Source organism: Diadema antillarum, unplaced genomic scaffold (assembly GCF_040938485.1).
Source record: "Diadema antillarum isolate AM-2024a unplaced genomic scaffold, OU_Dant_1.0 seq00000320_RagTag, whole genome shotgun sequence".
Lineage (NCBI taxonomy): Eukaryota > Metazoa > Echinodermata > Echinoidea > Diadematoida > Diadematidae > Diadema > Diadema antillarum.
The window spans coordinates 1,516,910-1,543,418 of record NW_027271339.1 but is presented as its reverse complement, the minus strand read 5'-3'; the positions used below and the strand labels follow the sequence as shown (position 1 = coordinate 1,543,418).

General features: G+C 38.2%; 1 protein-coding gene across 1 annotated transcript in view; it reads right to left on the bottom strand.

The window, feature by feature from the left end:
* Positions 1-26,509, bottom strand: part of LOC139730546 (xanthine dehydrogenase/oxidase-like) — a 60,917-nt gene that overhangs the window by 11,986 nt on the left and 22,422 nt on the right. Inside the window, exons 14-25 of the mRNA XM_071641400.1 lie at positions 26,336-26,487; positions 25,359-25,378; positions 24,036-24,134; positions 22,777-22,894; positions 12,335-12,386; positions 11,861-11,984; positions 10,926-11,048; positions 8,340-8,561; positions 7,872-8,002; positions 6,695-6,869; positions 2,902-3,093; positions 1,165-1,313 (exon numbers count right to left, since the gene is read on the bottom strand). Of these exons, the coding sequence (XP_071497501.1) occupies positions 1,165-1,313; positions 2,902-3,093; positions 6,695-6,869; positions 7,872-8,002; positions 8,340-8,561; positions 10,926-11,048; positions 11,861-11,984; positions 12,335-12,386; positions 22,777-22,894; positions 24,036-24,134; positions 25,359-25,378; positions 26,336-26,487 (1,557 nt within the window). The remainder of the gene's footprint in view (positions 1-1,164; positions 1,314-2,901; positions 3,094-6,694; positions 6,870-7,871; positions 8,003-8,339; positions 8,562-10,925; positions 11,049-11,860; positions 11,985-12,334; positions 12,387-22,776; positions 22,895-24,035; positions 24,135-25,358; positions 25,379-26,335; positions 26,488-26,509) is intronic.

The window sequence follows — 26,509 nt, the reverse complement described above, 5'->3', positions numbered from 1 at the left end:
AGAAGAATTTAAAATGAATATGTCTTATTGGTATAACAAATTGGTGCTGTTGTTGTTTTGTTCCAGTGTTCCACGTCTTACAAGCTTGGCTTTTTTAGTGGAACACTGTTTTCCATCATTGTGATTATTTACTATTTTTGTTGCCATGGCAAAGTGCATCGTTTCTTTTTTACGACATCATTCGTGTATAATATACTTTATATTGCATTGAAAAAATCCTTCATCAGACGAGTGTAAGAGAAATGAGAAAAAATTGTATCACTTTGGATTATGTCAACTTTTTCTTTTCTTTTCTTTGTGATGATGGAAATAAATAAACTACTGAAACTGAAACTGAAACTGAAAATAGTCATATCTTGCTATCGGAATATAAATCATCTGTAGTTTTGCGGCGTTTGAACACGTGAAACGACTTCAGTATACCAAGGATCTTCTTCTATAGAAACTTTAACCTTCCTTGCTTAGTATGTCTCCTCCTATAGTCTTAGATATTGCACAATTTTCAGTGCAAGTAACCCTGCAGTAAAGCAGTGACAATGATGTACATTTACAGTTCCATCGGTCAGAAACTTAGAATGAAATTCCGCTTTGTCTTCAAGTTGACTTTTTTTTTAAAATGGGGTGACATCAGACAAAGAGAATGGTCGACTTTTCACTAGAAAAAAAGAAAGCTATGAGATTTTAAAGTTTCAGATTTTTTTCCAATTTCATGAGAAAAATGACATTTCCAAGAAGTCTCCGATTGATTACAACATTGCAAATTTTTTATACTAAGGATACGTTGTAATTATTTTCCCTGATTCCATTTCAAAGCATGAAATTTAATGAAGATTTGTGAAGAAGTTATCTGAAAGATCCTAAGGTAATGGCATCATCTCTTTCTCTCTATAACTTGCTGACGTGGTTGTGACCATTATGACTGTTACATGAGAACATATATAACTTTCTTACTTCATAATTGATGGTAATAATTGAAACTTCATCCAATATGACGGATTGATTTCAATCGTTTTATGTATGTCAATTTAAATGCGTATTAATTGCATTGCACTTTATGCATGTGCAGTCCATTGCACATTGCACAGTCAATCGTAAACGGCTTTCGCGGGGTTTCTTTATTGTACTGATATTCTGCTTTGGCTATTTACAGACATGTCATGTTACCTGTTGAAAGCGAGTATTTCTTCTTCCTTCTTTACAAAGTTACTGTTTTGTAAACACATGTCCCAGCATTTCCTCACGATGGTCATGTTTGCTCCTTTCTCTCCCGGGTACATAGCCTCTCCGTCACATTTGAAGTTGATTTCACGAGCCTTTCAGTGAGAAAAGAAATATGGTAACTGACCTCATGAATAGATCACCCATTGTGATTTAGGAGTCACAATTCAACAAACATACTGTAATATACATGATCTAAAAAAAGCGAATTCTAACAGTTAGCGGGTCTGTTTATTTTCACAATCCATATGACACTTTGTAATTCTTGCAAAGTGGAACTCCCTGATATTCTAACAAGAGCTCTAAACTCATGGCTGTAGAAGCATCGTCATAGTCTATATTAATTCTATCACAGAATGAGGTTAGAACGTAATTAAAATGACAAAAGACGGCTGAATCCGCTATATGCGTTGCTGGCAACGAAGAAATAGTAAGGTGTAATATAACGTATATGTCTTGATCTGATGTTAATACAAGCTATGTACTGTGTGTATCAGGATTAGAAAAGCCATATAGAGATAACAATACAACTATTAAACGTTTCCAAAAATGGGTGATGAAGTATTTGTACTATAAAAACAACCCTGTTGCATGGCATTGTAACATATCTACTTACCTCAAAGTTAAGTCTTAAATACTGAAGTTGCAATCGAAGGGTTCTATTTCTTAAGTAAGTTTATACACATTTACATGAAAGGAAACAATTGAAGAGATCCTGCGGTTCTATAGCGCTCATCCGATTATCACAAATCCTAAATTACACGTATTCTTGCAGGCTATATTGTCTAAGAACTAAGAAGAACTTAGCAAACTAAGGGGGTGGGGACATGGTGTCCATTATCTCACAAGGGCGATAATACCGGTTAACTTTATGGAAAATTTGACCTTGCGTTTTAAAAAAGAAGATCAAAATGTGAAACTTGTCTCCTATTTAGTCTTGGGCTCAAAGGGGCCATCCCTGTTTCCGTCACAAACACACTTGAAAGTACACTCACTCTGTTCACAGAGAATCGGAATTTTCGGTTTCATAGAAGTTTTTTTTTTTCCTTTTTTTTTTTTGATTTGCGTGGGAGTTTTGGGGCTCCTTGGGGCCCCCAATTGGAGCATGGTATCCATTTTGTGCAAATGTTCTATAATCCTAACTGTGATACTTGCTAAATTTGATAAAGAGTTGGACTGACGTTTTCAAAAAGATGATGAAAATAAGAAAATTGATCCCAATTTGGTTTTCTTCCCTCTGGGCCAGAAGGGGCACCCCCTGAGCCGCCATGAACAAACTTAGAACGTCTATCACCAATGTACTTTAATACTCATAGCACTAACATTAACAAAGCTCTGTCATTCCTGGGTCTCCATGGAAAACGAAGAATTTAAAAGATTCCGTAATTTGGGGGCTCTGGAGGCCTCCCAGGGGGACATGGTGCCCATTTAGAGAAACTGAGATCAAATTACCTTAGGAATGTACCTACTATGTTTGGTGAAAATACGTCTTGAGGTTTTCAAGAAGAGGCTGAAAAAAAATGTACAAAGTTTACACGCGACGAGCGATGAATAATCGCAATAGCTCACTTGGCCTCGGCACATTTTGTAAGTTGAGTATTTTACATTATTCGCCAGCTGGAATTACTGTCTTTTAAGAATTTTAAAAAGATAGCTAATCTGATCGCTCTCTATAAAGGTTACCTCTCTTGGAGAAATGTCACACGCAAGCGCAATATCCGAAATGACATGTTCAACACAGGCCTGTCCTTGCGGCAAACCGAAACCTCGCATCGCGGTAGAGGATGGTTTGTTGGTCTTGCATAGGCGCCCCGTTACACGGAAATTTTCCAAGGAATAGACACTGTCCAACTGTACAAGTGCGTTCATTAGAATCTATAGAAGGGTGCAAGAAAAAGTAGCTTTTACTTCTTTTACAGACAGGAAGAGAGAGAGAGAGAGAGAGAGAAGGATAGACTCCCGTCGTACGGAATTAATGCCCCAGTCACACAGTGCTTTGCGATGGGTTACGTCCGCCGCGGATAGATGCGGATGAGTGAACGCAGGGGGACGCAGCGTGGACGCAGGCATCCGCAGGGACGTATGTAGACGAAACTGTCCGTAACTCATCCGTAAAGAAACGCAAAATGACGGCGCCAAGCCTGCGAAATTTTGAAATGTTCAAAATTTCGCAGAGGGATTCTACGGATGCAGACTTACGCAAGTAACCGTAACCAAACGTAATTATCCGTATCTGAACGTAACTATCCGTAGCCTGGACGCAGACCATCCGCAAGAAATTTTACATCCCGTCCGTTTGCGTTCGTTTACGTCCACCGTAAGTATCCGAAAGTAACCGCAAGTTAACGTATCTCAACACTTTGGTCCGCTTACGGATATTTGCGGACAGTTACGGATGCTGCGGACGATTACGTCCTTCAACGTTTTCCGTTTTCCACTCGCATGGGAACACAGAGACTCGTGGGAAGCCACACAAGTCGTGTTGCGAAGCTGCAGCGCATTTACCTGAGGGAATGCTACAACACAGTCGGACAAGTGGAGAGGCAGAACCGCATGGTCAAATTATGACATATGTCCCACAAAATGGTCATTTTAGGTGGCACCCATATACTCATGACATCAGTTGACCCTTGGTGCTGAACTTTTTTTCTTGCACTCTTTGAATTTATATTCTTTTTCGAAAAGGCAATATTTTAGGTAGGGGATGGGGTGACAGCATTTCATTCACTTTTCTGGCCGGGAAAGGTGTGTGACAGCAATAACTATATAAAATTCTCTATGTCAATGATATGTCAAATTTCTCTATGTCAATGATATGTCAAAATTCTCTACGTCAATGATATGTCAAATTCTTTAAACATCCTCTCTTTCTTATTACTTGCGGATGATAATGTGTTTTATCTGATTCTGATTCTGATCGATCATTGATACTTTAAACGGTGAATTAACGAAGTTACTTCATTGGATAAGAGCAAACAAACTGTCAATAAATTTGCAAAAAACTGCAAAAAAAAAATGCATGCTGTTCAGTAATTCCCTGGAAAATTTACCGAGAAATGTATTCCTGGAAGACACGGTCATAGAAGAAGTCTCTTCCATCAAATTTCTAGGTTTATTCTGGATAATAATGAACTTACCTGAGGTTTGCATATTGATTCTGTATGTCGTGTTATTTCAAGGAATGTAGGTATTCTAAACGAAGTTAAATCTTGACAATGATATAAAAGAAGCTTTAAGTTTTAATACATTTTCTTTAAAGTTAAAGAATTATTTAAAAACTTCGTATGCAGCAAAGTTATTCTTTTTTTTTAAACTTTTGATTTCCAAAATCGTTGTTGCGTCGGTAACCTCACTACTCTTTGTTTATCAGCGAGCCCGTGATTCTGTGCCTCCAGTGCCCTGGTTATGACCCACCGTTTCCCTCTCCTCTCCCCCCCCCCCCCCCCCCTTTCCACCTCGGACTTCCTACCTTCCTTACTATCTTTCTATCCTCTCATCAATCTTTCCTCATGAGAGAGCCGCTTTGTGTTTGTTAATGTGCGTTGGTATGTGTGCATATATGTGTGTATTACTCTGGCTGTCTTTTTTTTTACTACCGTTTAGGGAAATTCTTGTTGTTGTTTTTTGCAATTATATATATTTTTTCTGTATGAGGGGACTGCATTCTACAAGCCCTGCTTTTTAGCAGTCCCCTCCATTTCCAGCAATATTGTTTATGTATTCACCACAGTGACGTAACAGTAGATATTTGTATCTCTGTTGATAATTTACCTGTATCTTTTTTACAATGTTATTCTGTTCATCGCATTGTGCTACTGATTTCTTAACATCTGTGTAGCAAGTGTTTCATTGTATTTCTAATTATTTTGTTTGTTGGAAGTGAAATAAATCAACTTGAAAACTGAGAACGAATTTAGTATTTCTCTATAGTCTTACCCACTTTACGCTCCATGGAATGTGTATTACATTTTTTTGTATATATATTGTACTTGGGTGTGGGAGGGGTGTTTGAAAGTTTTGATGTCTTTTTTTCTCTGGAAATTTGATAATCATTGTTTTGTTATAAAAATCTTCTTAACATAACCCAATAAGTCATGAATATCGCTGCACAACGACAACGTAACCACAGTTTGTCTATTCCATGACTGTGAGTAATAATTTTCTTATTCTAATGTTTAACTTATCGATCTATATTGTATTATATTTGTGGTATAATTATGTTATGCATTCTTTACATTTATGAAGTTTATTCATATTTGAGTTGCACAAATAAAATTTAAACCAAGTTCAAAACTTAATATATCTTTTATCCCTGTAAAGCACATATTACGATTTTTTTCACAACTTGTACATAATTCACTTTCAGTTTTCCCCAGTCATGCCAGTGTACAATGTAAGACAGTCTAATATGTGATAACCTTGCTGTCATAATACACTGACTTAGCAGGGATCGTCACAGAAAACAATACTGTCCATAATTATTTATAGCAATCTGTAACTATCCGTAACCATCCGAAAATATCCGCAACTCTCCGCAAGTGTTCAGAACTATTATGTGCCAATTCGTAAGAATATCCGCAAGTGGACGCAAGTATTCGCATCTGGTCGTATTTGTCCGTATCGCCCGCATTTTTCCCGGTATATGTTTTGAATAAATTTTCTAGTGACGGCAAAGGATCCGCGGGAGTCCGCAGAAAAATGACTTTTTTGGACGTAACGCCGGACGCAGAGCATTATGTGACTGGGGCTTAAGACCAACATAACAAAATCATTGTCCGACGTATTATTCTTCGTTTGGTCATTATTATACAGACTTAAGTGATTACATTACACACACAAAAGAACATGACTATCACGGAAACCACGTGTACCTAGGCTAAATCAAATACCTAATACGGGATAGCTTCATAAGATCATTTGAAGCAATCGGTCAAGAAATTCTCATGTCACATCCAAAACAGAAATTAACCCTTGACAATTTTCATGTCTTCAATTTAGACGTCTTTTCGGAGGCAGAAATGATTGGCGGCTTCCTCTGTCGTGGGCCTCAATGTGCCGATTCTCCTCTGAATGATATGTAAAGAATGCATTCTATTAGTTCTCGGGAAGTGTGTCAGCGTATCAAAATAAGATGTGAAGTTACTGCCTAACGCTAATAATTATTCATTTTAAAAGCACAAAATGCCAGTCTCTGATCTCTTATACAGCCTTTATTTTAGTCATCAAGTCTATTATTTAGGCTAAGGCACAACAGAGCCTACTGACAGTCTTAACACGTTTGGTTTCACCTACTCATTCTCTTGCGCCCTAAATTGAGAACTTTTGTTTCATTGCATGTTTTAATTACTTCAGGGGACAATGTAAGAGACCCGATGATTGCACGGGCTTGCAATATCACGTCACCACGTCACAGTCCTCTCATATCATCCGTCTGTCCTATATACGCAAACAAAAGACGATGATTTAATAACATTACACAGTCTGACAGATCCAAGCTCCACCCACAGTCAGCAAATAGTTCGAGGTCCAGCGCAGTGATGCGACCATTTGTGGTGAATCCAGATCGATATTTAGCCAGAAACGGAGTTCGGAATCCTTTCATCAGCGTGTCGTCTTTACGCTCCAGACACAGCCTCACCGGTTTGCCAGTTCTTGTACCCAATGAATTAAAAGAAAGCAAAGAAGAATGTATTATATGTAAGGGTGGGGCCTTAACGTACAAACTCTTCAGAGCTCACGGCATTGCCTCTTGTTCAAGTTGTCATTCAATTAATGATCAATAAGACATTGAAGAGATGCCAAAATATAGCACGATTTACTAAAGATTAATGAATTTTTTAAATTTAACTGTTTAATTAATAATCATAACGTTAAGCATCATGTATCGTGTATTTGGACGCGATAGGGTCTGTTGACATACCATACCGGCAGAGACAAAAGAGAGATATAGTTTTTTTTAAGGCAGTTCGGGTTTTGATACCGAATGCCATCTACGGACACGTCCTTTCAAAACAAGGACGCGACAAGTCTCGAGCATTTGGTTCCATTAAACATCGGCTGACTACAGTGCCAACATTGGAATCACATGACCATGTATAGACGGCGCCCCAAAGATCCCGGATTTGGTAGATATCAACTATGAGTAGCTCTCTGTGCAATGTTCTCAACACATCATTTATACAAATCTCAACTAATATCATTGCCACTTAACGCTCTATCTACACTCAAAACCTTGACACTACGTATTTACAGTAAGGGAAAATATCAGCAGTGGTTGCCAATCAGATTGACGACCCTGATCAATGACAGTGTAAACGTTGAGGAAATCCAAAAATGAAAATAACTGCCAGTGGGATGCGTTGTATCCCATTTCCACGACAAAAACAAAAAACAAAAAAACAAACGCGCCAAATAAGCGCTATCAGCAGGTTGTCACTTACATGCCCTGGCTTTTGACTATAGATACATCGCACCTTCTTTTCTTCGATGAAAACCGACACAGAGATTATGAACTATGTTGGTCCATGTTTGGAAAATCTTTGACATAAATCACGAAAGAATACAAGTATACTCGATCAATAGCTAAGCCATCGATGAAACATTTACGATTTAGTTGGAAAATGCTCTAATCATAATATAAGCAAATTATGTACTTCTGCGCAGCAACTGCAGTCACGAGGGCATACTGTATTCTGTGGTCCTTCCCTCCAAATCCTCCACCAAGTCTGGGGGTGCGACATACGACTCGACTTGCTGGTACCCCAAGACAATGGGCTACATTCATCTGCAAACAACATGAAGGAATTTGTGGACATTCGTGGTATGAACTTCATAATCAATTTAGAAGTAAGCTGCAAATGAAAGGTTAGAATGTTGATAATAGATGGTCCGAAAAAAATATTCATGTCACAAAATGAAGAAATCGAATCAACTCCCGTTTGAAAATTGATGTTGACTTTTCGGATTTATTGGGAAAAAAACGCCTGTAGAACGTTAATGAGAAATTGTAGACCTTTAATTCGATAGTAATCCAGTCAGTAACAGAGGTATCGCGTATTGAGAACTTCGACAAGCAGCAAGCATGTGGTTCCGATTATATTTACCGTATAAGGTAAACATACCTGCACGTGGTGCAAATTCTGTGATGTGACCGTGATATCCATTCCATCGCGCTCCAAAGGCTTTGCGATGCACACTCGGGGCTCCATATAAACGTGGTCCTGGCCTCCGATATGGAACTCACCTTCGAGTATACTAGAGGCGTTTTGCATTCCGGCGTCGAGGTCTCCCCTCGTTAATACCCTGGGTTCTGCAGTCAGGTACGATTTGAATTTGATGGCGTCCTGAAATAATGAAAGAACCTAGTTACCAGCAGTATTTCATTGTTCACATCCCGTAATACCCCCATTCCACAGAGACTTTTTCCTCATCGGTCACTCATCGGAAGCAAGGTTTGTTGCTTCCGGCCACTGACCGAAATGTATCGGATAACAGCCCGATGAATCCGACTTGTGTTGGGCGACTATCAGGTTAGTGTCAGACTTGAATTGAAAGGGTATTTGATTGATTGATATCCACTGTAGTCCGCAGGCTGAATTGCAGACATTATACAGAAATAAGCACGATTGTTATAAAATATGTACAAGATTGTGCAGTATAAATACATAAGATGAGAGAGAGAGAAAAAAGGATATCAAACATATTCATGCACAATATTAACAACAGCAAAACAAACACATATTATACATTTCCGTTGAGAATATTAAACATATCAGTTGAGACGAAATCGTTCGATGAAGGAACTAAGCTCAAAGCTTAGTTCGTCATCGGATGCCTTTCCTGATCGAAAGTCGAATTAATGTCGGATGAGTGTCGAGTCAGTCTGTTGTGTGTCAGTTTTGTATTGCTCAGTTATTGAGCGTGTCTGGCCGACGTCCGGCAACAATCGGACACTCATCTGATTCAAATCTGCTTTCTACCCGACGTGTTCGAGAGCCGTCCAGCACAAAATTAATGTAACACTTATTGGAGGGTAGACGATATTCTGCACCGTCCGTTTACTATCCGTCAAGAGATCTATGGGTAAATAGCTCATCAACTCAACAGTCACCTGACACTCATCGTACACTCATCGTATAGACCTAGTGATACCCGCTGGCCAACGGTCTATAAACGGAGGGTGATCCGACGGTCAGCCATCACCGACTCCTTGACAGACAATAACCCTTTGCTACATCCTGATTGTGAAGATTGGGAGTCGATGACCAAGTACCCTTTTGCGTATTAAAGTGGAAATGTGGATTGTGTGAATGCTGGATAAGAGGACTACAGCATTTGTAAAGTCACGTTTTGAAAACGAAAACGAATTCCACAAAATTGAACTTTTTTTTCTGTGAAAAGTTCACATTCCCTCGACTTGGCACTGATGATAAGAGAAAATCCCCGCCCTTTCTGGGTGAGGTAAATAAAGTCTTATTGTTAGATGACAGAAAAGTGAAACAACTATATGTTATATTTTTTCTTATATTTTCCTGACGTCCTTTTCCATTTGGAGACTTCTCATCCTGCGATGGCACCACCGAAACTGTATGATTCATAACTTTTCAACGGATTGACCGGTTTTTTTCCCCTCAAAATTAGGTCACTAACGTGTTCTACTAACGTTACTGCATGTACTAGTACTTAATCCATGTGTACATTTCAATGTATTCTTCTTCAAGGGCCAGCAGACCCTAATGTGCTCCTATAAACCTAAAATGTCAGTGGACTATCGTACTTATGCAAATTTACGCCTATGTACGGTTCCCGAGGATTCAACGACAGAGGATACTGTTGAGACCCAGGGCTCCCTCATAATTAGAAAGTACAGTTGAGTTTACGGAAGTAAAATAAGAAGTAATGAAATAAGTATCTGTTTATGGTACGAGCATTGTTGTTTTGAATTGTTTTAGCTTCCTTCTTATCTAAAGACTTCAGGGATACATTAACTTAAAACTATCATCAGGAGGCGTACTGTTTGAAAGAGTCCGTTTGACCGCCTGCTTCCGAGTTTGGCGCAAATCAGCCCAATGTCTGGTCTGAGTCTGATTACTATGCGATTACTGACTGACTAGTCGGACTGGTGTCCTGCGATCGTCGGAAGTGTTGGGCCAGTGCCAGATCACCCTATAATCACAATCAGATGAACAGATGACAGATTTCCGGCGGCTACCAGGCTTCGATCCGATTATTCCGATCAACGTCAGATCTTTGTTGGATTAGCTAGAAATCAGGACCCCCAAATTCCGCTTGTCGGCTCAGATTTCATCGGAACTCATCGGAACGCCGAAGTTTTTGGTATTTCGGGGATCAGATGAGCCTCCGATGGCCAGTGGAATGGAGCGTTTACATACACGTTGATGACTTTTACGAACGTGTTTGGTTATGTCTACCAGCTAAAATCCGATGTATAGGTCGAAATACCCCAGAACACAGTGACACAGTGAGAAATTGATTCAAGCTGGGTTGTTTTAATTCTCTTTATGGTATTTGTTATTGTCACTCATATTGTACCACTTCGTGAGATGAAGTTTAGTGCATTATTGGACAAGAGTGCGTTTAGTGTGAAAGATTATTACCGAGGTGTATAGCTATATCTAAGGGCTCTCAATTCGCATTTTCTTTAAAATGAAGTGATTTCTATGAACAAAGAGACACACAAATGTCACCTCAAGGGTCGTAATAACTTGATCCAGCTCTTGGTATTCGACTTGTACTAAGGTAGCTGCCCTCAGGGCGGTGTGACGATCCCGAGCTATCACTAGCCCTATAGTTTGCCCTACTGCATGGACCTGCAAATGACAACAAATAAACAATACTATAAGACTCCTGCAATAAAGCGGTGAAATGTCTCCAGGAATCAATGCATGACACTGAGGTAAAATACTTCCGACCCCTTCGTCTTTACTCGAGACACCCGTTCAACATTCAGTGTTCTTTACGTAATTTTTTTTTTTCAAGTTATCAAAGTTTCTTATTTCTTAAGTCTCTTTGGCAAGCATATTGTTATCAAAGAAATATGAAACCGGGTGGCATACATCAAAGTCGGGTAAAATGCAATACGTTAAACGTCCAAAGTAAACTTGTCAGGAGTAATGCCAGAGGGAAAGATATATGTCAAAGATTAAATTTAAATTTAAATTAAACATTAGCAATCAGCTAAAATGTAACGAAATGCAACCACCAATATCTGCATGTCTTCACTGCCGTATTATCTTACAACCGTGGAAAAGCAAGGCTCAGTGCATTCTATTACATCCACAAACATTTTACCGGTACTTCTTTCTTACCTGGAAACATTTAAACAGTATTTGTCACTGTAATGGTTTTATATTGAGGGATAAAACTACATTTTAGTTTCGTAAATTTTTCGTTTTCCAGCATTACTACGACATGCGCAATAATCGATAATTAAAATGCATGTATTATTTGCATATTTTTGTTTGTTTGCATATGCATTTCTAATATTCGTCAATCTTTTTTAGTACCACATAAATTATGTTGATGCATATTTCAACCCTAACGCGATTAAAAAGTACATGGTCTTCATTAAACATTTTCATAAAAACGAAAACCTCTCTCCCCAAAACCTGTAGATGCATACCTCTGAAGACACGAAACATTCTTCCAGAGGATCTAGGATCTGACAATTAGAGGCTGGCACGTCTTTGTGAGATATGAAGTCTATCACTCCAGGAAGAGCCAAAGCATGAGCGGGGTCCACAGACCTAGCGGTCAAGCAAAACAAATCAGGTTCATAAAGAAGTACAATGAAGACAAATATCAAAGGGCAACAGAAAACATACAGCCACCACTGCTAAACAAATCATTAACAAGGGGAAAACATAAGCCCAACATCCAGGGCTATAACGCTGCACACACCTAGATCACTCGGGCACCATCAATATTGCCATTATAGTGTTCGGCCATAGTAATTGTTCTGATTCTCCTGCTTTTTCTGTGAAAACTTCCTGTATGACATCATTACTAATAACCCATTTGTTACCAGAGGCGGTTACATTTCTGTTGCAGGACAAATCTTTCTTTAAAATAGTCTATATTTACACTCAATACTTACACAAGTTTGGCATGTGGTCTGATGCTGAGCACGGGGGCAGCAGATAGTTCGCCTGAAAGAATATTGTAAAAGTGAACAGTGGCTGACTACATCAATACTGTATATAAGTTCATTATTATCACGAGGGCTTTTAAAGCAAGATGGTGAAAATTCGATCAATCAATTAAGCAAAGCAATTCTCGTCTTAATCATTTTTTCTCCTTTTTAGGCTGCTAACCGTGTATGTGTGATGAGACTGCATCAGTGAATATTTTCATGCTTCAGTAAATAAAAATGTGGGATGAAAAAGTAGTTTTGGGCTGTAAGCCAGCTCAATAGATATGGAGAAATGTAGGGGTTGATTATGACATGAATAAGGGAAATCGCAAAATATGTTATTCCTGTGTGAAGTATACCGTCTGAGAAGTGTTTGCTATCTCTCACGGGTATGGGAAACATGTGCAATATTGGTTTAAGCAGATACATGTACCCCCTTTTAAAAGGGATCTATGCCGCGGTTGTTTAGGGCTGGCGTCCACTAGAGCCCCGGCAAGATGAGGAGAGTTTGCTGAAGCAAATTATGTCATGTCGGCATTCTTTCCGAATCAGATGAGAAAAAAAAAAACTATGTGAATCATAGTTTCCTGGGACGTTACTATGAATCTGTGCTTACTGAATGCAGGCATACCTGAGGGTGTAGCAGGAATCAATAGGGAAAGATGCGAAATAACGCACTAACAAGGTAACGCCAGGAATGGGAATATCATGGACTAGAATGACTTTCCGACAATTATTTACATACGCGGACAACGAGGAAAAATGCAAAGTTATAAAGCCGCGCAAACTTTTTTTTCTCATAAGAATAATAGTGCCTGCTTGCCGTCATATCAGGCTCCTCTTCATCCTCTTCCTCCTCCTCGGCACTGCTACCACCCTCGGATGAATCAGGCATCGGGGCGTCTGCGATATTGGCCTTGGGCCCTTGGGTATGTTTACATTCACCACTTCATTACAAAAAGAAGATAGCTGTCGGATGGAATCCTTGACTCTCTTTTCCGACGTCTGAATAAAAAAAAAAAAATGAGGATAAACCCCGACGCGTTGCAACCTTTAACTCTCCCTGTCTCTACCGCGAATGTTCGCAGCGACTTTGCGCACTCGCTTATACAGATCCGCATCAGGTCTGCAATTTCCTGAAACATTCCGGATGAATACCGCATGTCTGAAGCTGCCCACACCGCGGAGGCTTTCAGGACGGGGAAAGAAATTTTGCCCACTCCCGAAGTTGCGGAAGCGTGAAAGGGTTTAGGAATGATAAAGACAGTGAACGGAAATCTTCCAAAAAAGAATGAATGCGGATCCACTTAATTTGCGTTCCACGTCTTATCCAGGCCCTATCTTTTTTTTTTTTCTTTTCTTTTTTATCTGCTCGATACAATTTGTTTCATTGTTACATATTTTGTAAAAAAATCATCCTTGCAATCTACATTTGCATTCCCTACTGAGGGGCAGAAACCAGCAAAATTGACTCCGGAAGAGGCAATTCCGTGGATGTGACGGAGGCCTCTATGTAAGATTCGCCCGAGTTTGGCAAGTGCTCACGAGGAGGAAGAGGAGGAGGAGGAGGTATAGAAAACCCAGAAGTGACGACTAGCAGGCATATGACAAAGCTCAATGTTGTTCGCTTATCCAAATGGTTGCTGGAAAGTCAACCTGATTGTCCTAGTCCACGACTTTACCTTTCCTTGTGTGACCCGCGATGCACTGTCCTACTACGATCAACATTTCGCGTCCTTCCCTTTTGATTCCTAGGACACTCCCAGGTATATCTGTAGTCAATACGTACATAATCGGGGTAATGTCCCAGGAAACGATTGTTCACACACCTTTTCCGCGTCTGACGCAGAATTGATTTGATTTGATTTTGATTTGATTTATTTACTCAACGACCCTCATGGGGTATGGGAGTACAATGTCAATTGAAAATACACAAAATAGAAAAATTTCAAATAAGATTTAACATATATACATGCATAATGTAAATATATACAAGATTTCATCATAATTATCAAATACAATTTGCATAAAAGTATGTTATAAATAATTGTACAAATGTAAATCTATCACATATATTACGAACAATGCAGGCACTGCCTGATGCAAATAATCACACAAAGGATACATAGAATAAAACTAAATAAAACGAAATAATAAAGTACAGTAACTAACGGAAAAAAAAAGGACAGCATTACTTTACAAAACCTTGAGATATTTGACAAAGTCTTTTTCTTAGTGGAATTGAACAATTGATCATATTCAAATGTGGTAGGATATTTTCCTATAATACTTCTCGAGAAATGTTTTTACGTTCCGTCTTAAAGAAGGGACATACAAACAAAATAATGGAATTCATCACCAATATCGTTTTTTAGAACAATGAGTACACAGACGTTCAGTTCTTGGAATGTCTTTGTAACGCCCAGGCACTATTGGAAGCTTATGATTGAGGCAACGAAAACGTGTTAGAGATTTCCTATTATTTTCATTAAGACGAGTCAGGTACTTTTCAAAGCATAACCGCTGCTTAAAAGTTCTATAAACGGTGTATTGATTGTTTAGCTCAACATCACTGTGCCACTCCTGCTGACTCATATCTTTAATTTTTTGTATCTACTATTCTTTTGAATGTAGATAAAGACAGGTTACTTGCTTGACTCTTCCACACATCAGAAAGGCCTAAGCTATCGAGAATATTCTTTCGAGAATATTCTATCGATAATATTCTTCACTTTGAGAATCCAACCCATCTGATTTTTCCCTTTCAAAAAGGAGAAAAAATTCAAAGCTATAAATGATGCTTGATAATTTAGCTGATTTCCCATTTACGAGACAATACCAGAACATTAGCATTCGACTAGCGACAGTTTTTTTTTTTTTCTAGTTTGTAGCGCCCAAGTACATCGTGAGTCATACGATTGGGAGTTCTCTTGTTCAGACCAAGCAATTCTTTACAGAACTTCAAATTAAACGTTTCAATTTGAATCACGTTTTCAAAACCGCAAACCTCACACCCATATGACAGTATTGGCAATATCAATTGATTAAATAGCTCAAGTTGAATATCGACAGGTAGACAAAGAGATGCAATTTTGCTCTTCATGGAGTACATAGCTCTTTGTGCTTGAGTTACTTGTTTATTTGTAGCTCTTTTGAAGCTATTGTTGTAGTTGAAAGTTGTTCCTAAATACACGTACTCATCAATTACACTTAAAGGTTCATTGGCAAAATAAAACTTCGGAATATTTCTCACTTTTCCTCCAGAAAAAATAACAACCTTCGTCTTCGTGGTATCAACATTAAGATGCCACAATTGGCAATAATCAGAAGAGCGTTAAGAGCATCTTGTAAATCATTCGCACTTTCAGCAAGTACGATAGTATCGTCAGCGTACAAAAGAGTGAATAGATTTACATAAACATCAATTTCTTTCTCATAAAAGCAATCGTGAATTGATGTAGACAGAGAGCTCAGACCATTGTATCTCTCTTGTAAAAAAAGATTCACAATCAGTCAGGTACAGTGCAAATAAGATTGGAGACAAATTTTCACCTTGCCTTACTCCTACGTTACTTTGAAAAAAAAAATCTGATTTCTTACCACCGTATGAAATGCAAGATTTAGCGTTGTCATAAATTTTGACTATTACACGCAACAATTTTCCATCAATTCCGTCCTTCAGTAATTCAATCCAAAGCGAACTTCGATCAACTAAATCAAAAGCCTTTTTTACAATCCACAAAAGCACGATACAATTTTTTTCTTTTTTTGTAAATGCCAATCAACAATTGCGTGCAATGAAAAAATATGATCCATCGTAGAATAACCTGACCGGAAACCGGCTTGAACTTCACCAAGCAGATCGTAAGAGTCAATGAACGAATTAATGCGTTCATTTAGAATAGCAGTGAATAATTTACCAACGCGACTTAAGAGGGTGATACCCCTGCAGTTATCAGCAGCATCAGGTGAGCCTTTACCTTTGAACAAAGGTTTAATCAAGCCTAACACCCAGCTTGAGGGTATAATGCCTGTATCAAGCACTTACATTAAACAGTTTGGTAACAAGTTTCAAAAGAGATCTAGAACTATTCTTTAACAGTTCGTTTTAAAATGATATCATCCCCAGGAGCCTTGTTATTTTTAAGACGATTAAGTTGCTACATCACTTCGGACTCATCAATTCTTCGATTCATTCAATTCATAATTCATACCGATGCCATAATCAAGGTCTAGGACATCAGTATTCGAAGCTTGATTGTTTAAGCTTTTAAAGTGATCAAAGAAATCTTCTATTGAAATATTTGAAGACTCTGTAGTTCCTTTTTTGTTTCTACTTATAATATTCCAGTAGTCTTTCAAACTCCTTATGTTAGTATGTAAGTCAGCAAAGTACTTTCTTCTCTTTGATCGTACACTGTCGTACAAAGTTTTTATAACTCTTGCCGATTGCTCTCTTCTCATCCATATAATCTGATCTATTTTCTCGACATTTGTCTTTCATTTGCATGATTTTTTCCCTATATTCTTTGCACTCTTTATCAAACCATGGCTGTGATCTAGAAAGAGTCATTTTACTAATGTGCGATTTACTCTTCATTTCGTGCAGCTTTCCAGATGAAGAAGCCGCATTAACATATACATCTTGCAATAGATTGGTCGCTCTGTCGATGTCCTCTTGACCAACATCATCAACATTCATGGACTCGATAAAGGAATCTAATTCGGATATAGCAAAAGCGTTCAAAGTGTTATTATTGTTATCATCCTTCTCGGAACTATTGTCAATACTTTTCAAAAAAGGAACAGTTTGATGACGATTTTACATGGATACTTAAGACGATCGGGCAATGTTTGTCAGACAAGAGTTCATCAAACATATCCACATAAAAGTTACTGAAGTTTCATAAACAGGTCAGATGAGGCTATTGCGTAGTCAATGGTGCTAACATCTGCACGTGTATCGCTACCTTTACCTTTATCATCACCAACTCTACCGTTGACAATATATATAGATCTAAACATTTACACAGTTCTATCAATTTAAAACCCATTGATATTGGTTATGTGATCCATATTGTATCTGTCGGTGCAAATACCAAGAGATTCAAGCTCATTTCTTGCATTGAAAATCGAATCATTCATAAAAATGCAAACCGGTTTCATTTTGGATTTGATCCTCAATAGTAACAAAATCTTGGAGACAAGCCGTCCTAGAATTAAAGTCACCAACCAACAGCAAAGGAATATCATACTTGGCTTGGATATTGATGCAGTCATTTATAATAGTATCAAATACATCGCTTTCAAAATATTTTGAACCTTCATACGGAATATAAACTGCCCCTATTAGAGCTGAAAAAACCAGGTAAAACAAGTTTTTATCCATAAAAACTGAATCTGAATTTGTTTTCATCCAATATGTCATAGTTACTTCTATATTTATCTAAAATGATTATTGCGAGGCCATGAACACCACCAAGAGTATGAGAACTGTTTCAAATTCTCTTTCTTTTCTAATACAATGGAATGAATGTCGAAGTGGCATGATTCACACCTGCAACCTTTCCTACTCTTGTCGGCGCTCTAGTGGACGCCAAGCCTAGTCGGAAGCTATTATACTACCTGCTAGCACGTTTGATTCTGTTATTGAAATTATGTGGACTTAGCTTTTATGAATGATTGTGTTAATTGTCAATGTTCATTCCACTTTCAATGAGATACAAATCCCTATTGGATGCAATCGAAAGTTGACTTTTGCCTGGTTTGGATATGTCTACAAACCACAAATTCTGTAACAGTAACTGTATTTTAGAGCGCTCATGAAGCGCTCTCAAAAAAAATGGCGTGAAAAACTTTTTCAAACCCGAGTGAACGTAGAGTTGCGTATCGATGCTTTCCCTATGCTACGTCGAGCATGGATTGCCAGACCCTGTGCCTACGCTGGCCTATACGTGGCAATACGGGGAGGGACTAAAAAGGGTACCCGAGATAGGCGCAATAAAACAAATGTATTAGTATGTTTACTCTTTTCGCATACTTTTCGCATACTCTTTTCGCAAAGATCATGCTATTGATAACGATACAAGACGTACATATAGTATTTCGGACCTTTTACAGCTGAACCCTTACAATGTTTACTCAACTAAACCTTCTTGTAAGTGCCTTAGGATTAATGAAGTGACATGGCAACGAATAACAGCACTACAGATTAACAGAGTGAAAAAGACTCACACAGGTAAAAAGAGTAGTAAGACAAAATAGGGATCAAACTGTGAAGTTGTTACACGAAAGAAAATTTGTGAATTCTGATATTTCATGTATGAATTTGAAATTTGTTATGTTAAATGCAAGATCGCGGAAGAACAAAACCGCTGAATTTGTAGATTATATTCTTGATCATGAATTAGACATTGTTGCCATTTGTGAAACATGGCTTACGCCTATCGATGCTGCTCCGATTGGTCAATTGACACCTCATGGCTTCACATTTAAACACATTCCCAGAGTTAGCAAACGAGGAGGAGGAAGAGCTGTGTTGTTTAAAAGTCAATTAGATGTCAGAATTGTAGATTCCCCAAATGTTACATCATTTGAAATGATCCAGATGACTCTGAATTATATGCAGAAATCGTTGCATTTCATCAATGTATACCGTCCACCTAGTTCAGTACAGTTTCAGATTTTCTTGGATGAGTTTTCTAATGTTCTCGACAAACAGCTTCTCTGCTCGTCTGACTTTTAGATTGCAGGTGATTTCAATATACCTATGGACTCATGAACTTCGAATTCGAAGTTGTTCTCTGAATTATTGTCAGCTTTTGATATGATTCAACATATTAATGAGCCAACTCATAATCGAGGCCATGTATTAGATCTGCTTGTAACTCATAAACGTAACACTGTACAACTTTGTAATACCGGTGTTGTTGAAGGTATATCAGATCATTCAGCAATAATGTGTGAATTGAACCCTCCTAAACGTTGTATCAAAAAAAAAATTGTTGTTACACGGAATTTGAAATCTGTAAACCCACAAGAGTTTGTTGCTGATACTCATGTCAAGTCTCTTTTATCAGCTGAATCTCAAGTTAATAATGTTGATGATGAAGTGAATTTGTATAACACCTTACTCACTGCCACCCTTGATAAGTTGGCACCTGAGAAACGAATCAAGGTCACAATACACCCCAATACGGAATGGTATACCCCAGAAATAGCTCAAGCAAAACAGCTTCGTAGACAGTTAGAAAGGAAGTCAAGGTCCACAAAAACTGGAGATTTACAAGCAGATGTATCATGCACAAAGGCGATGTGTAAAATGCCTTGATTAAAGATGCTAAGTTACAATATCATTCAAAAAAAGGTTACGGATTGTGGGAAAGACACAAAGAAGTTGTACAAAGTTGCTAATGCTTTACTCTACCGAAAACAGCGATCTCCTTTACCAGAACATCTCACTCATGGTGATCAAGTTGATTTAGCCAATTGTTTTAATCAATATTTCATTGATAAAATTGTGGCAATCCAACGGAGTTTCCCAACTCGTTGTGAACAGCCAAATGACATTGTATGTGAAGTCAAGTCAGAATTGAATGAGTTTCAGTCTGTCACTGTTAATGAGATAGAAAAGCTTATTAAGAACTCACCTAACAAATCATGTGAACTTGATCCGATCCCAACAGATTTGGTTAAGAAGTGTGGCAGAGTTTTAGCACACAAGAATCATAAATGCTAGCCTGAGATTAGGTGTAGTTCCACAGGTGTGTAAAAAAGCAGTTATTCATCCAACTTTGAAAAAAGCAGGCTTAGATCAGGAGTGTCTAAAAAATTACCGCCCAATTTTAAATTTAACATATTTAAGTAAATTGCTTGAGAAGGTTGTTTTCTCACAAACTGACAATGTATCTGCAAGATAATGAATTGTTTGATTCATTTCAATCTGCGTACAAGCCTGGTCATAGTGTAGAAACACTGTTAGTCAACTTATCAGATATTGTGTTCAGAGAATTAGATAGTGGTAACATCACTGCTCTTATCATGCTTGATATGAGCTCAGCTTTTGACACAGTCGATCATGCTATTCTGATTCAAACGATTGAGATATTCGGGCATCAAAGGAACTGTTCTTGATTGGTTTATATCCTGCTTACGTGATCGATCTCATTATGTCAGAATTGGTGATTCTGCCTCTTGTAAAAACTATGACAAAGTTTGGTGTACCTCAAGGTTCTGTTGGAGGCCCGCTGCTTTTTTCTCTGCATATGCAACCAATTAGTGAAGTATTTTCGCAAGCATTGTATTAGTTATCAGTGTTATGCGGATGATATACAACTTTATTTGTCTTTTTAAACCCACTGTGTCTTCATTGTCATCCCGCCATTGCAAAACTCGAAGCATGTTTGCAAGACCTGAAAATCTTTCTTACATCCAATGGCCTTAAACTAAAAATGATGATAAACCTGAGTTTTCTGCTATTGGGATCAAAGCATATGTTAAGCAAAGTTGATTATCAGTCATGTCATGTCAACATCGGTAGCACTTGCAATACTCCGTCGAAAACAGCCCGTAATTTAGGTGTCATATTTGATAAGGAAATGTCATTTCGAAGTCATGTAAATCATATTCAGCGGAATGTTCGATATCAGTTGCGTAATTTAAGTTTCATAAGGGAATATTTGTCTAAATCTGCAGCTGAGATACTTATTCATGCTTTGATTTCTTCTCGGTTGGATTTTTCGAATTCATTGTTGTGTAATCTTCCAAAAAAAAGATGTCACAAAACTTCAACGGTTGCAAAATTCTGCTGCCCGATTGTTAACTTTTACTAATAAGTTTGATTCCATGTCACCAGTTCTCCGTTCCTTACATTGGTTACCTGTAGAAAAAAAAAGGATTATTTTCAAGATTCTGTTATTAGTACATCATTCAGTTCATTCTTTTTCCCCCATATACATAAGTAATTCTGTTCAAAAATTCAATCCGACACGAAGGCTACGTTCATCATCAGATGCATTCTTACTTCAAACACCCAGAGTAAAACATGGGTATGGTGATCGTGCTTTTTCCGTTATGGGACCAAAGTTGTGGAATCAGTTACCTCTTCAGTTAAGGGAACTGTCATCTACAGAGTCATTCAAATCCAAACTTAAAACTTATCTGTTCCTTTCATACTGAGGACTGTAATTGCTGACGTCATTAATATTGGATCAATATTGTATTTTTAATTGGTATATGTTGTATTCTTTATTTGGTATATATTTGTTTTTGTTTACCATTTTCTTCTTTGTTGAAATGTTTGAATATGTATATACATGTAAATGTATGATATCTTTTCATTTTTGAAGCGCCATGAGCACTGAAAAGTGGACCTGTGCGCTATACAAGTAGCCACTATTATTATTGTTATTATTACTTTCGGTGTAGAGCACTTTAACGCAGAAAGTAGGCAGGTTTTACGCCGGTCGTACGCAACACTACGTTACCGTACGCCATCATACGCCAGCCTATGCATGACCTACGCTGGGACTACGCTAGCCGACGTAACAATACGCCAAGCGACGCAAAGGGGGTACGCGAGACGGACGCAAAAAAAAATGAAAAAATAAATAAGCATGTTTAATTTCAATAAGTGTTTGGCATATAATAACAGTTGATGAGCGTCACGCAGTGGGCTGTGCCTTGTTTAGTTACAGCTGGCTCGTAAGCCGGGGCAGGACACGGCTCCAACCCATTGGCGTCTAGTCGAACCACGACGGTGAACACGTGACCCCACCTTTCCCAAGGACGACGACGCAGGGTATTAAAACGAGAAGCAAACTGATCTTCACGCGGTGATGTGTTTCTTGCCACGAGCTTTAAGTTGTATTGTGAGCCAGTTGTAATTCAAATTTCCTCAAAATCAGTCAGTGTTTTAGCGCCAATGTATAAGTGCGGTTGCTACCTATTGCGACATGAGTTGTGCATTTTACGGTTGTCATTTTAGTGTAGTAAGTGATGAGTCGTAAAAGGGGGTCGTGAACAGCGAGGCATCGGGTGTTCAGCCGGACTAGGTTGAGGATAGGAGCCCGCGGTGCAGGTCGTCTTCAAAATCATTGGGATGCCGAAATTGTTGATTGGAATACTAGTCGCGCCTTGCACAGAGGCGGGGCAGGGTCCCACATGGTGTGAGACAACGAGGTGCCGTAGTCGGCGAGAGTATAGCAATTGCATTTCGTGTATGGGTTTTGCAAATATTTCGAGCATTTTTTATGTAGTATTATCTTTCCCCTCCTTTTCTGTTGTTATTTTTTGTTTTTGTTTTTGCATCAGACGATGCAGTTATTATTTGTATCCAGTCAGTGTCGTGTCTATACTAGGCTGAAAAAACACATACACAAACAAACAAGCCCTTACACCACCCTTACCATCGACCGGAGGAATATCGTCAACATACATAGCTTCTCCAGTACACTGTTCGAAAGCGGACATATGCAATAAGGGGCGTCCCACAGGGTTCATGTCCGGTTGATCTAGAGGAGCTGGCTGCAGACAAAGTGATATAATGACAAGTGTATTTTTGCACTGGTTAATTTGCTTTATGTTTACTCATTTTGTTTTGTATAAATGTATTGTACATGTGTAGTAATGTACCTTAAGTGAGAGGACAGCATTATACAAGTACACTTTTTAGCAGTCCCTTAATTTTCATTACCATCGTTAGAGAAACAAGATGCGTTTCTATGTTATACATGTTTATTTTGACGTTTGTGATATACATGTTGATTGTTTGGAAAGGAAATGTGAATGATAATAATTGTAATAATGATGATAATAATAATGATAATAATAATAATAATAATAATAATAATAATAACAATAATAATAACAATAACTATGACTAACATGGAATATTGCGCCAAATCTACTCTGTAGAGTGTTCAAGGGTCATACATACTATTATTACCCCCGGTCACCATAAGGAATGAATGAATGAATACAGAGAAGGAAATATAGCAACAAAGCAAACTAAAAACAGATACATCCCGTCGTGCTACATCTGACTGCGTGCTCTGAAAATCAGAGCATTGGTTGAAGATTCCATGTATCAATGTGTGAAATGTTCCGGGGTCTTAAAAGTAAGGTAAAGAAATAAATTATACCTTCTCGTATTAGTTTTGACTATTCATAAGGGCACCATTGTAATCAATATTGTTTACCAGCGTGCTTACTCAGTATCAAAAATAAGCTGTAGTTTTTGTTTTACTGCTATGGTTACAACAGAAGATTGATAATGATATTTTTACTCCGAATGTGATCGCTTCATTTCACGAGATTCTGTTTAAAGCAAAGCCCGTTTCTCGATAAACATAACTATGGTATATTTTCCAAATAAAAGTAAAAGCTTGATGATTGTCGTTTCGTGTGTTGTTACGCTATGCCAAAGGAAAAAGAAAAGACGCAATACTCCATAAAAAACACACAATGTTGTTGACAAAATTCATGAACCTTGCATGTCTCCAATGTCATTGTCCATTTTGGGTTAAGTGCCACGTCTAACAATAAGATAAATGTACAGACACAGACACGAACACTCACACACACACACACACACACACACACATACACACATACCGCTGGTGGTTCAGAAAACTACTTCATGTTGTTCAAGAATGTTTCGTTTCACCTGAAATAACTGCGTACTTGAAAGCGTGGACTTCGTCAAATCTGAAGTTAAGCTGTCGTCACTGAGGTAAGAGCCAAAGGGAGCATCGGTTGGGATTCCCTGTGTAAAACAGAGTGGCAAGTAGGGAGTAGATTGAGAAAACAAACAAAGAAACAAACCGTTATTAAGTAAGATGGACAGTGTTTATTCCAGATCGTTGTATGAACACAGTGAAAAGTTGCAATGATCTATGTTGCTTGCTAAATTAGTGGCGTAGAGAGATAATCAAATGTGCCAATGATCATTTACCTTAGACACACTGTGTCAGTCCCCAACAACCTCCAAGCATCCGACTTTATTACTGATACACCACGTTTCGTCTCTAACACCAACTTCAAAGAGAATATTGTCTTCTAAATGGACAGAAGACACACTTGTTACCATCATGATAAAGATTCAAACTTTATTAATTTTAAAATTCTGTTATTAAGGAGATGAGAAAAAGCTACAGCAGGTGTGACGATTCCTAGGGAGATCAGAAATTTTTAACGTAACAAATCGGAATTCAAATCTAAACACTTAAGTTCATGTAAGGATCGCAAATAGTTCCAAAACCAGCCAGTCACCGCACTCGTTAGTCAAAATGATGTCATCTGTAGTCATGTAAAGAGGCAAGAATGAAGATCAAATTAAATTTCTTTTCTTCCTCTCGTTTCATGAGGAGGGAATCTGGCTTTGAGTAGTCAAAGAGGTCATATCGGCGTCGAGAAGATGGTTTACAATTATTGGCGAGATTTGAATAGTGCGCACCCATATAGAAGGGTACACTCGAATTGCGCGATATTCTAGACGGCATATCTGTATATCCCACGACATCGTATTTTTACCTCCCAAAATGAATATCAAGAAAGTGTATATTAGCTTTTGTTCATTTAAAATTCGAACGTCCGACAGCCAATTCAACCTGTTTGCTTTACATTGTATGTCCATCGATACGTCAGGCTTTGCTCGTATCTTAGTGTACAATGATTCAAATCCTTTCACCTCGCCTATGTTCGAGTATCATTTCAGTCCTTCCTACTTTATTGATGCCCTTCTCGTACCTTAATTTATTGTATGTATTGTCCTGTGAATTCATTGTTATCAACTCTCATTGTGCGATGGTTTCGATTCTTTCACTTTATCAGTACTATATTACAGCTACGGTTTTTCATCATTCGCCAGTGAGTAGGACTTTTCCCCTTATTCTCATAAGCTTATAATAGCCAAAAGTAGACTTGATGAGATTGCTTAGATGACAATAGACCTGGGGGTCTCGCACTGACTTGACAACTGCAAGTTTACCGTCCACACGTTCTTGCAGTCTATTTACCCAAGAAGAACAAAGCAAACTTGTAAAGCTATGGGGACCTCCACGAGGGCATGGTATCCATTTTGTACACTCTATTCTATCACAATTGCAATGATACCTGTCAAGTTTGTTGGAAATTTGAGCATGCCTTTTCAAAAAGAAGACTGAAATGTGAAAATGGCCACGAATTGGTCCAGCAATGCTACATCTGCCTCAAAGAAGCTTAAAACTCAGTAATAACATTGCATTTACTCAGAGTATTTAAGGTTTTTTGACAGATTTTTGTTTTAGAATTTCTCTAGTTCATGGGTTCTGGGACTGCTGGGAGGTAAAATTATTTATTATTTGGTAAAAAATATGTATTTTATCATTCTAGTGAAAATACCTGTCCACACTGAATGAAAATTTCACCATGCACTTTAAAGAAGATGAAATATGAAAATTGGGAAACAACCCCCCCCCCCCTTCCTCCTTTCCGAGTCCTGAGGAGAGCACCCCAGATCCGCCAGAAACAAACTTGAAAATACAGTCACCAATGTACTTAACTTATAGCACTAACTAAGCTCTATCCCCTTCTGGTTCATAAGAAGAATATTTTCAAAGATTCATTAATTTGGGGGCTTGGGGTGCCCATTTGAACTAATTGAGATCCTATATCACCCTAAGAATGCTACCTGCCAGTTTTATGAAAATTCGTCTGTTTGTTATAGAAGCTGAAAATATAAACAGTTTACACATGACGCACAAGGCATGACGCACGAAGAACGCCGGTACGATAAATAAACGCAATAGCTCACCTCAGTGAGCTAAAAATCGGAGTATATGAATTGCGCATTAATAGAAAGTGGTTCAAATCATGTGCGTGATGTCACATTACTGAACGGTAACAATGAATAAGATTTTTTTTTTAAATTATCAACTTGGACTTGTTCATTTTTGTGTGTACCTTGATGTTTGTGTGTGTTTTTACACAGAGTCACAAGACTTCTGAAGAGACACGTGCTCATAAGTGAACTCTTGAATTCAACGCTGTTCAGGTCACTATCAGGAGGATGTACTTCTTGTGTCACTCTGCTTGACAGTGTAGCCAACGCCTCGCCAAGGAAGTTTTGATCAAGAGACCTGTAAGCAAAAGCACAGTTTA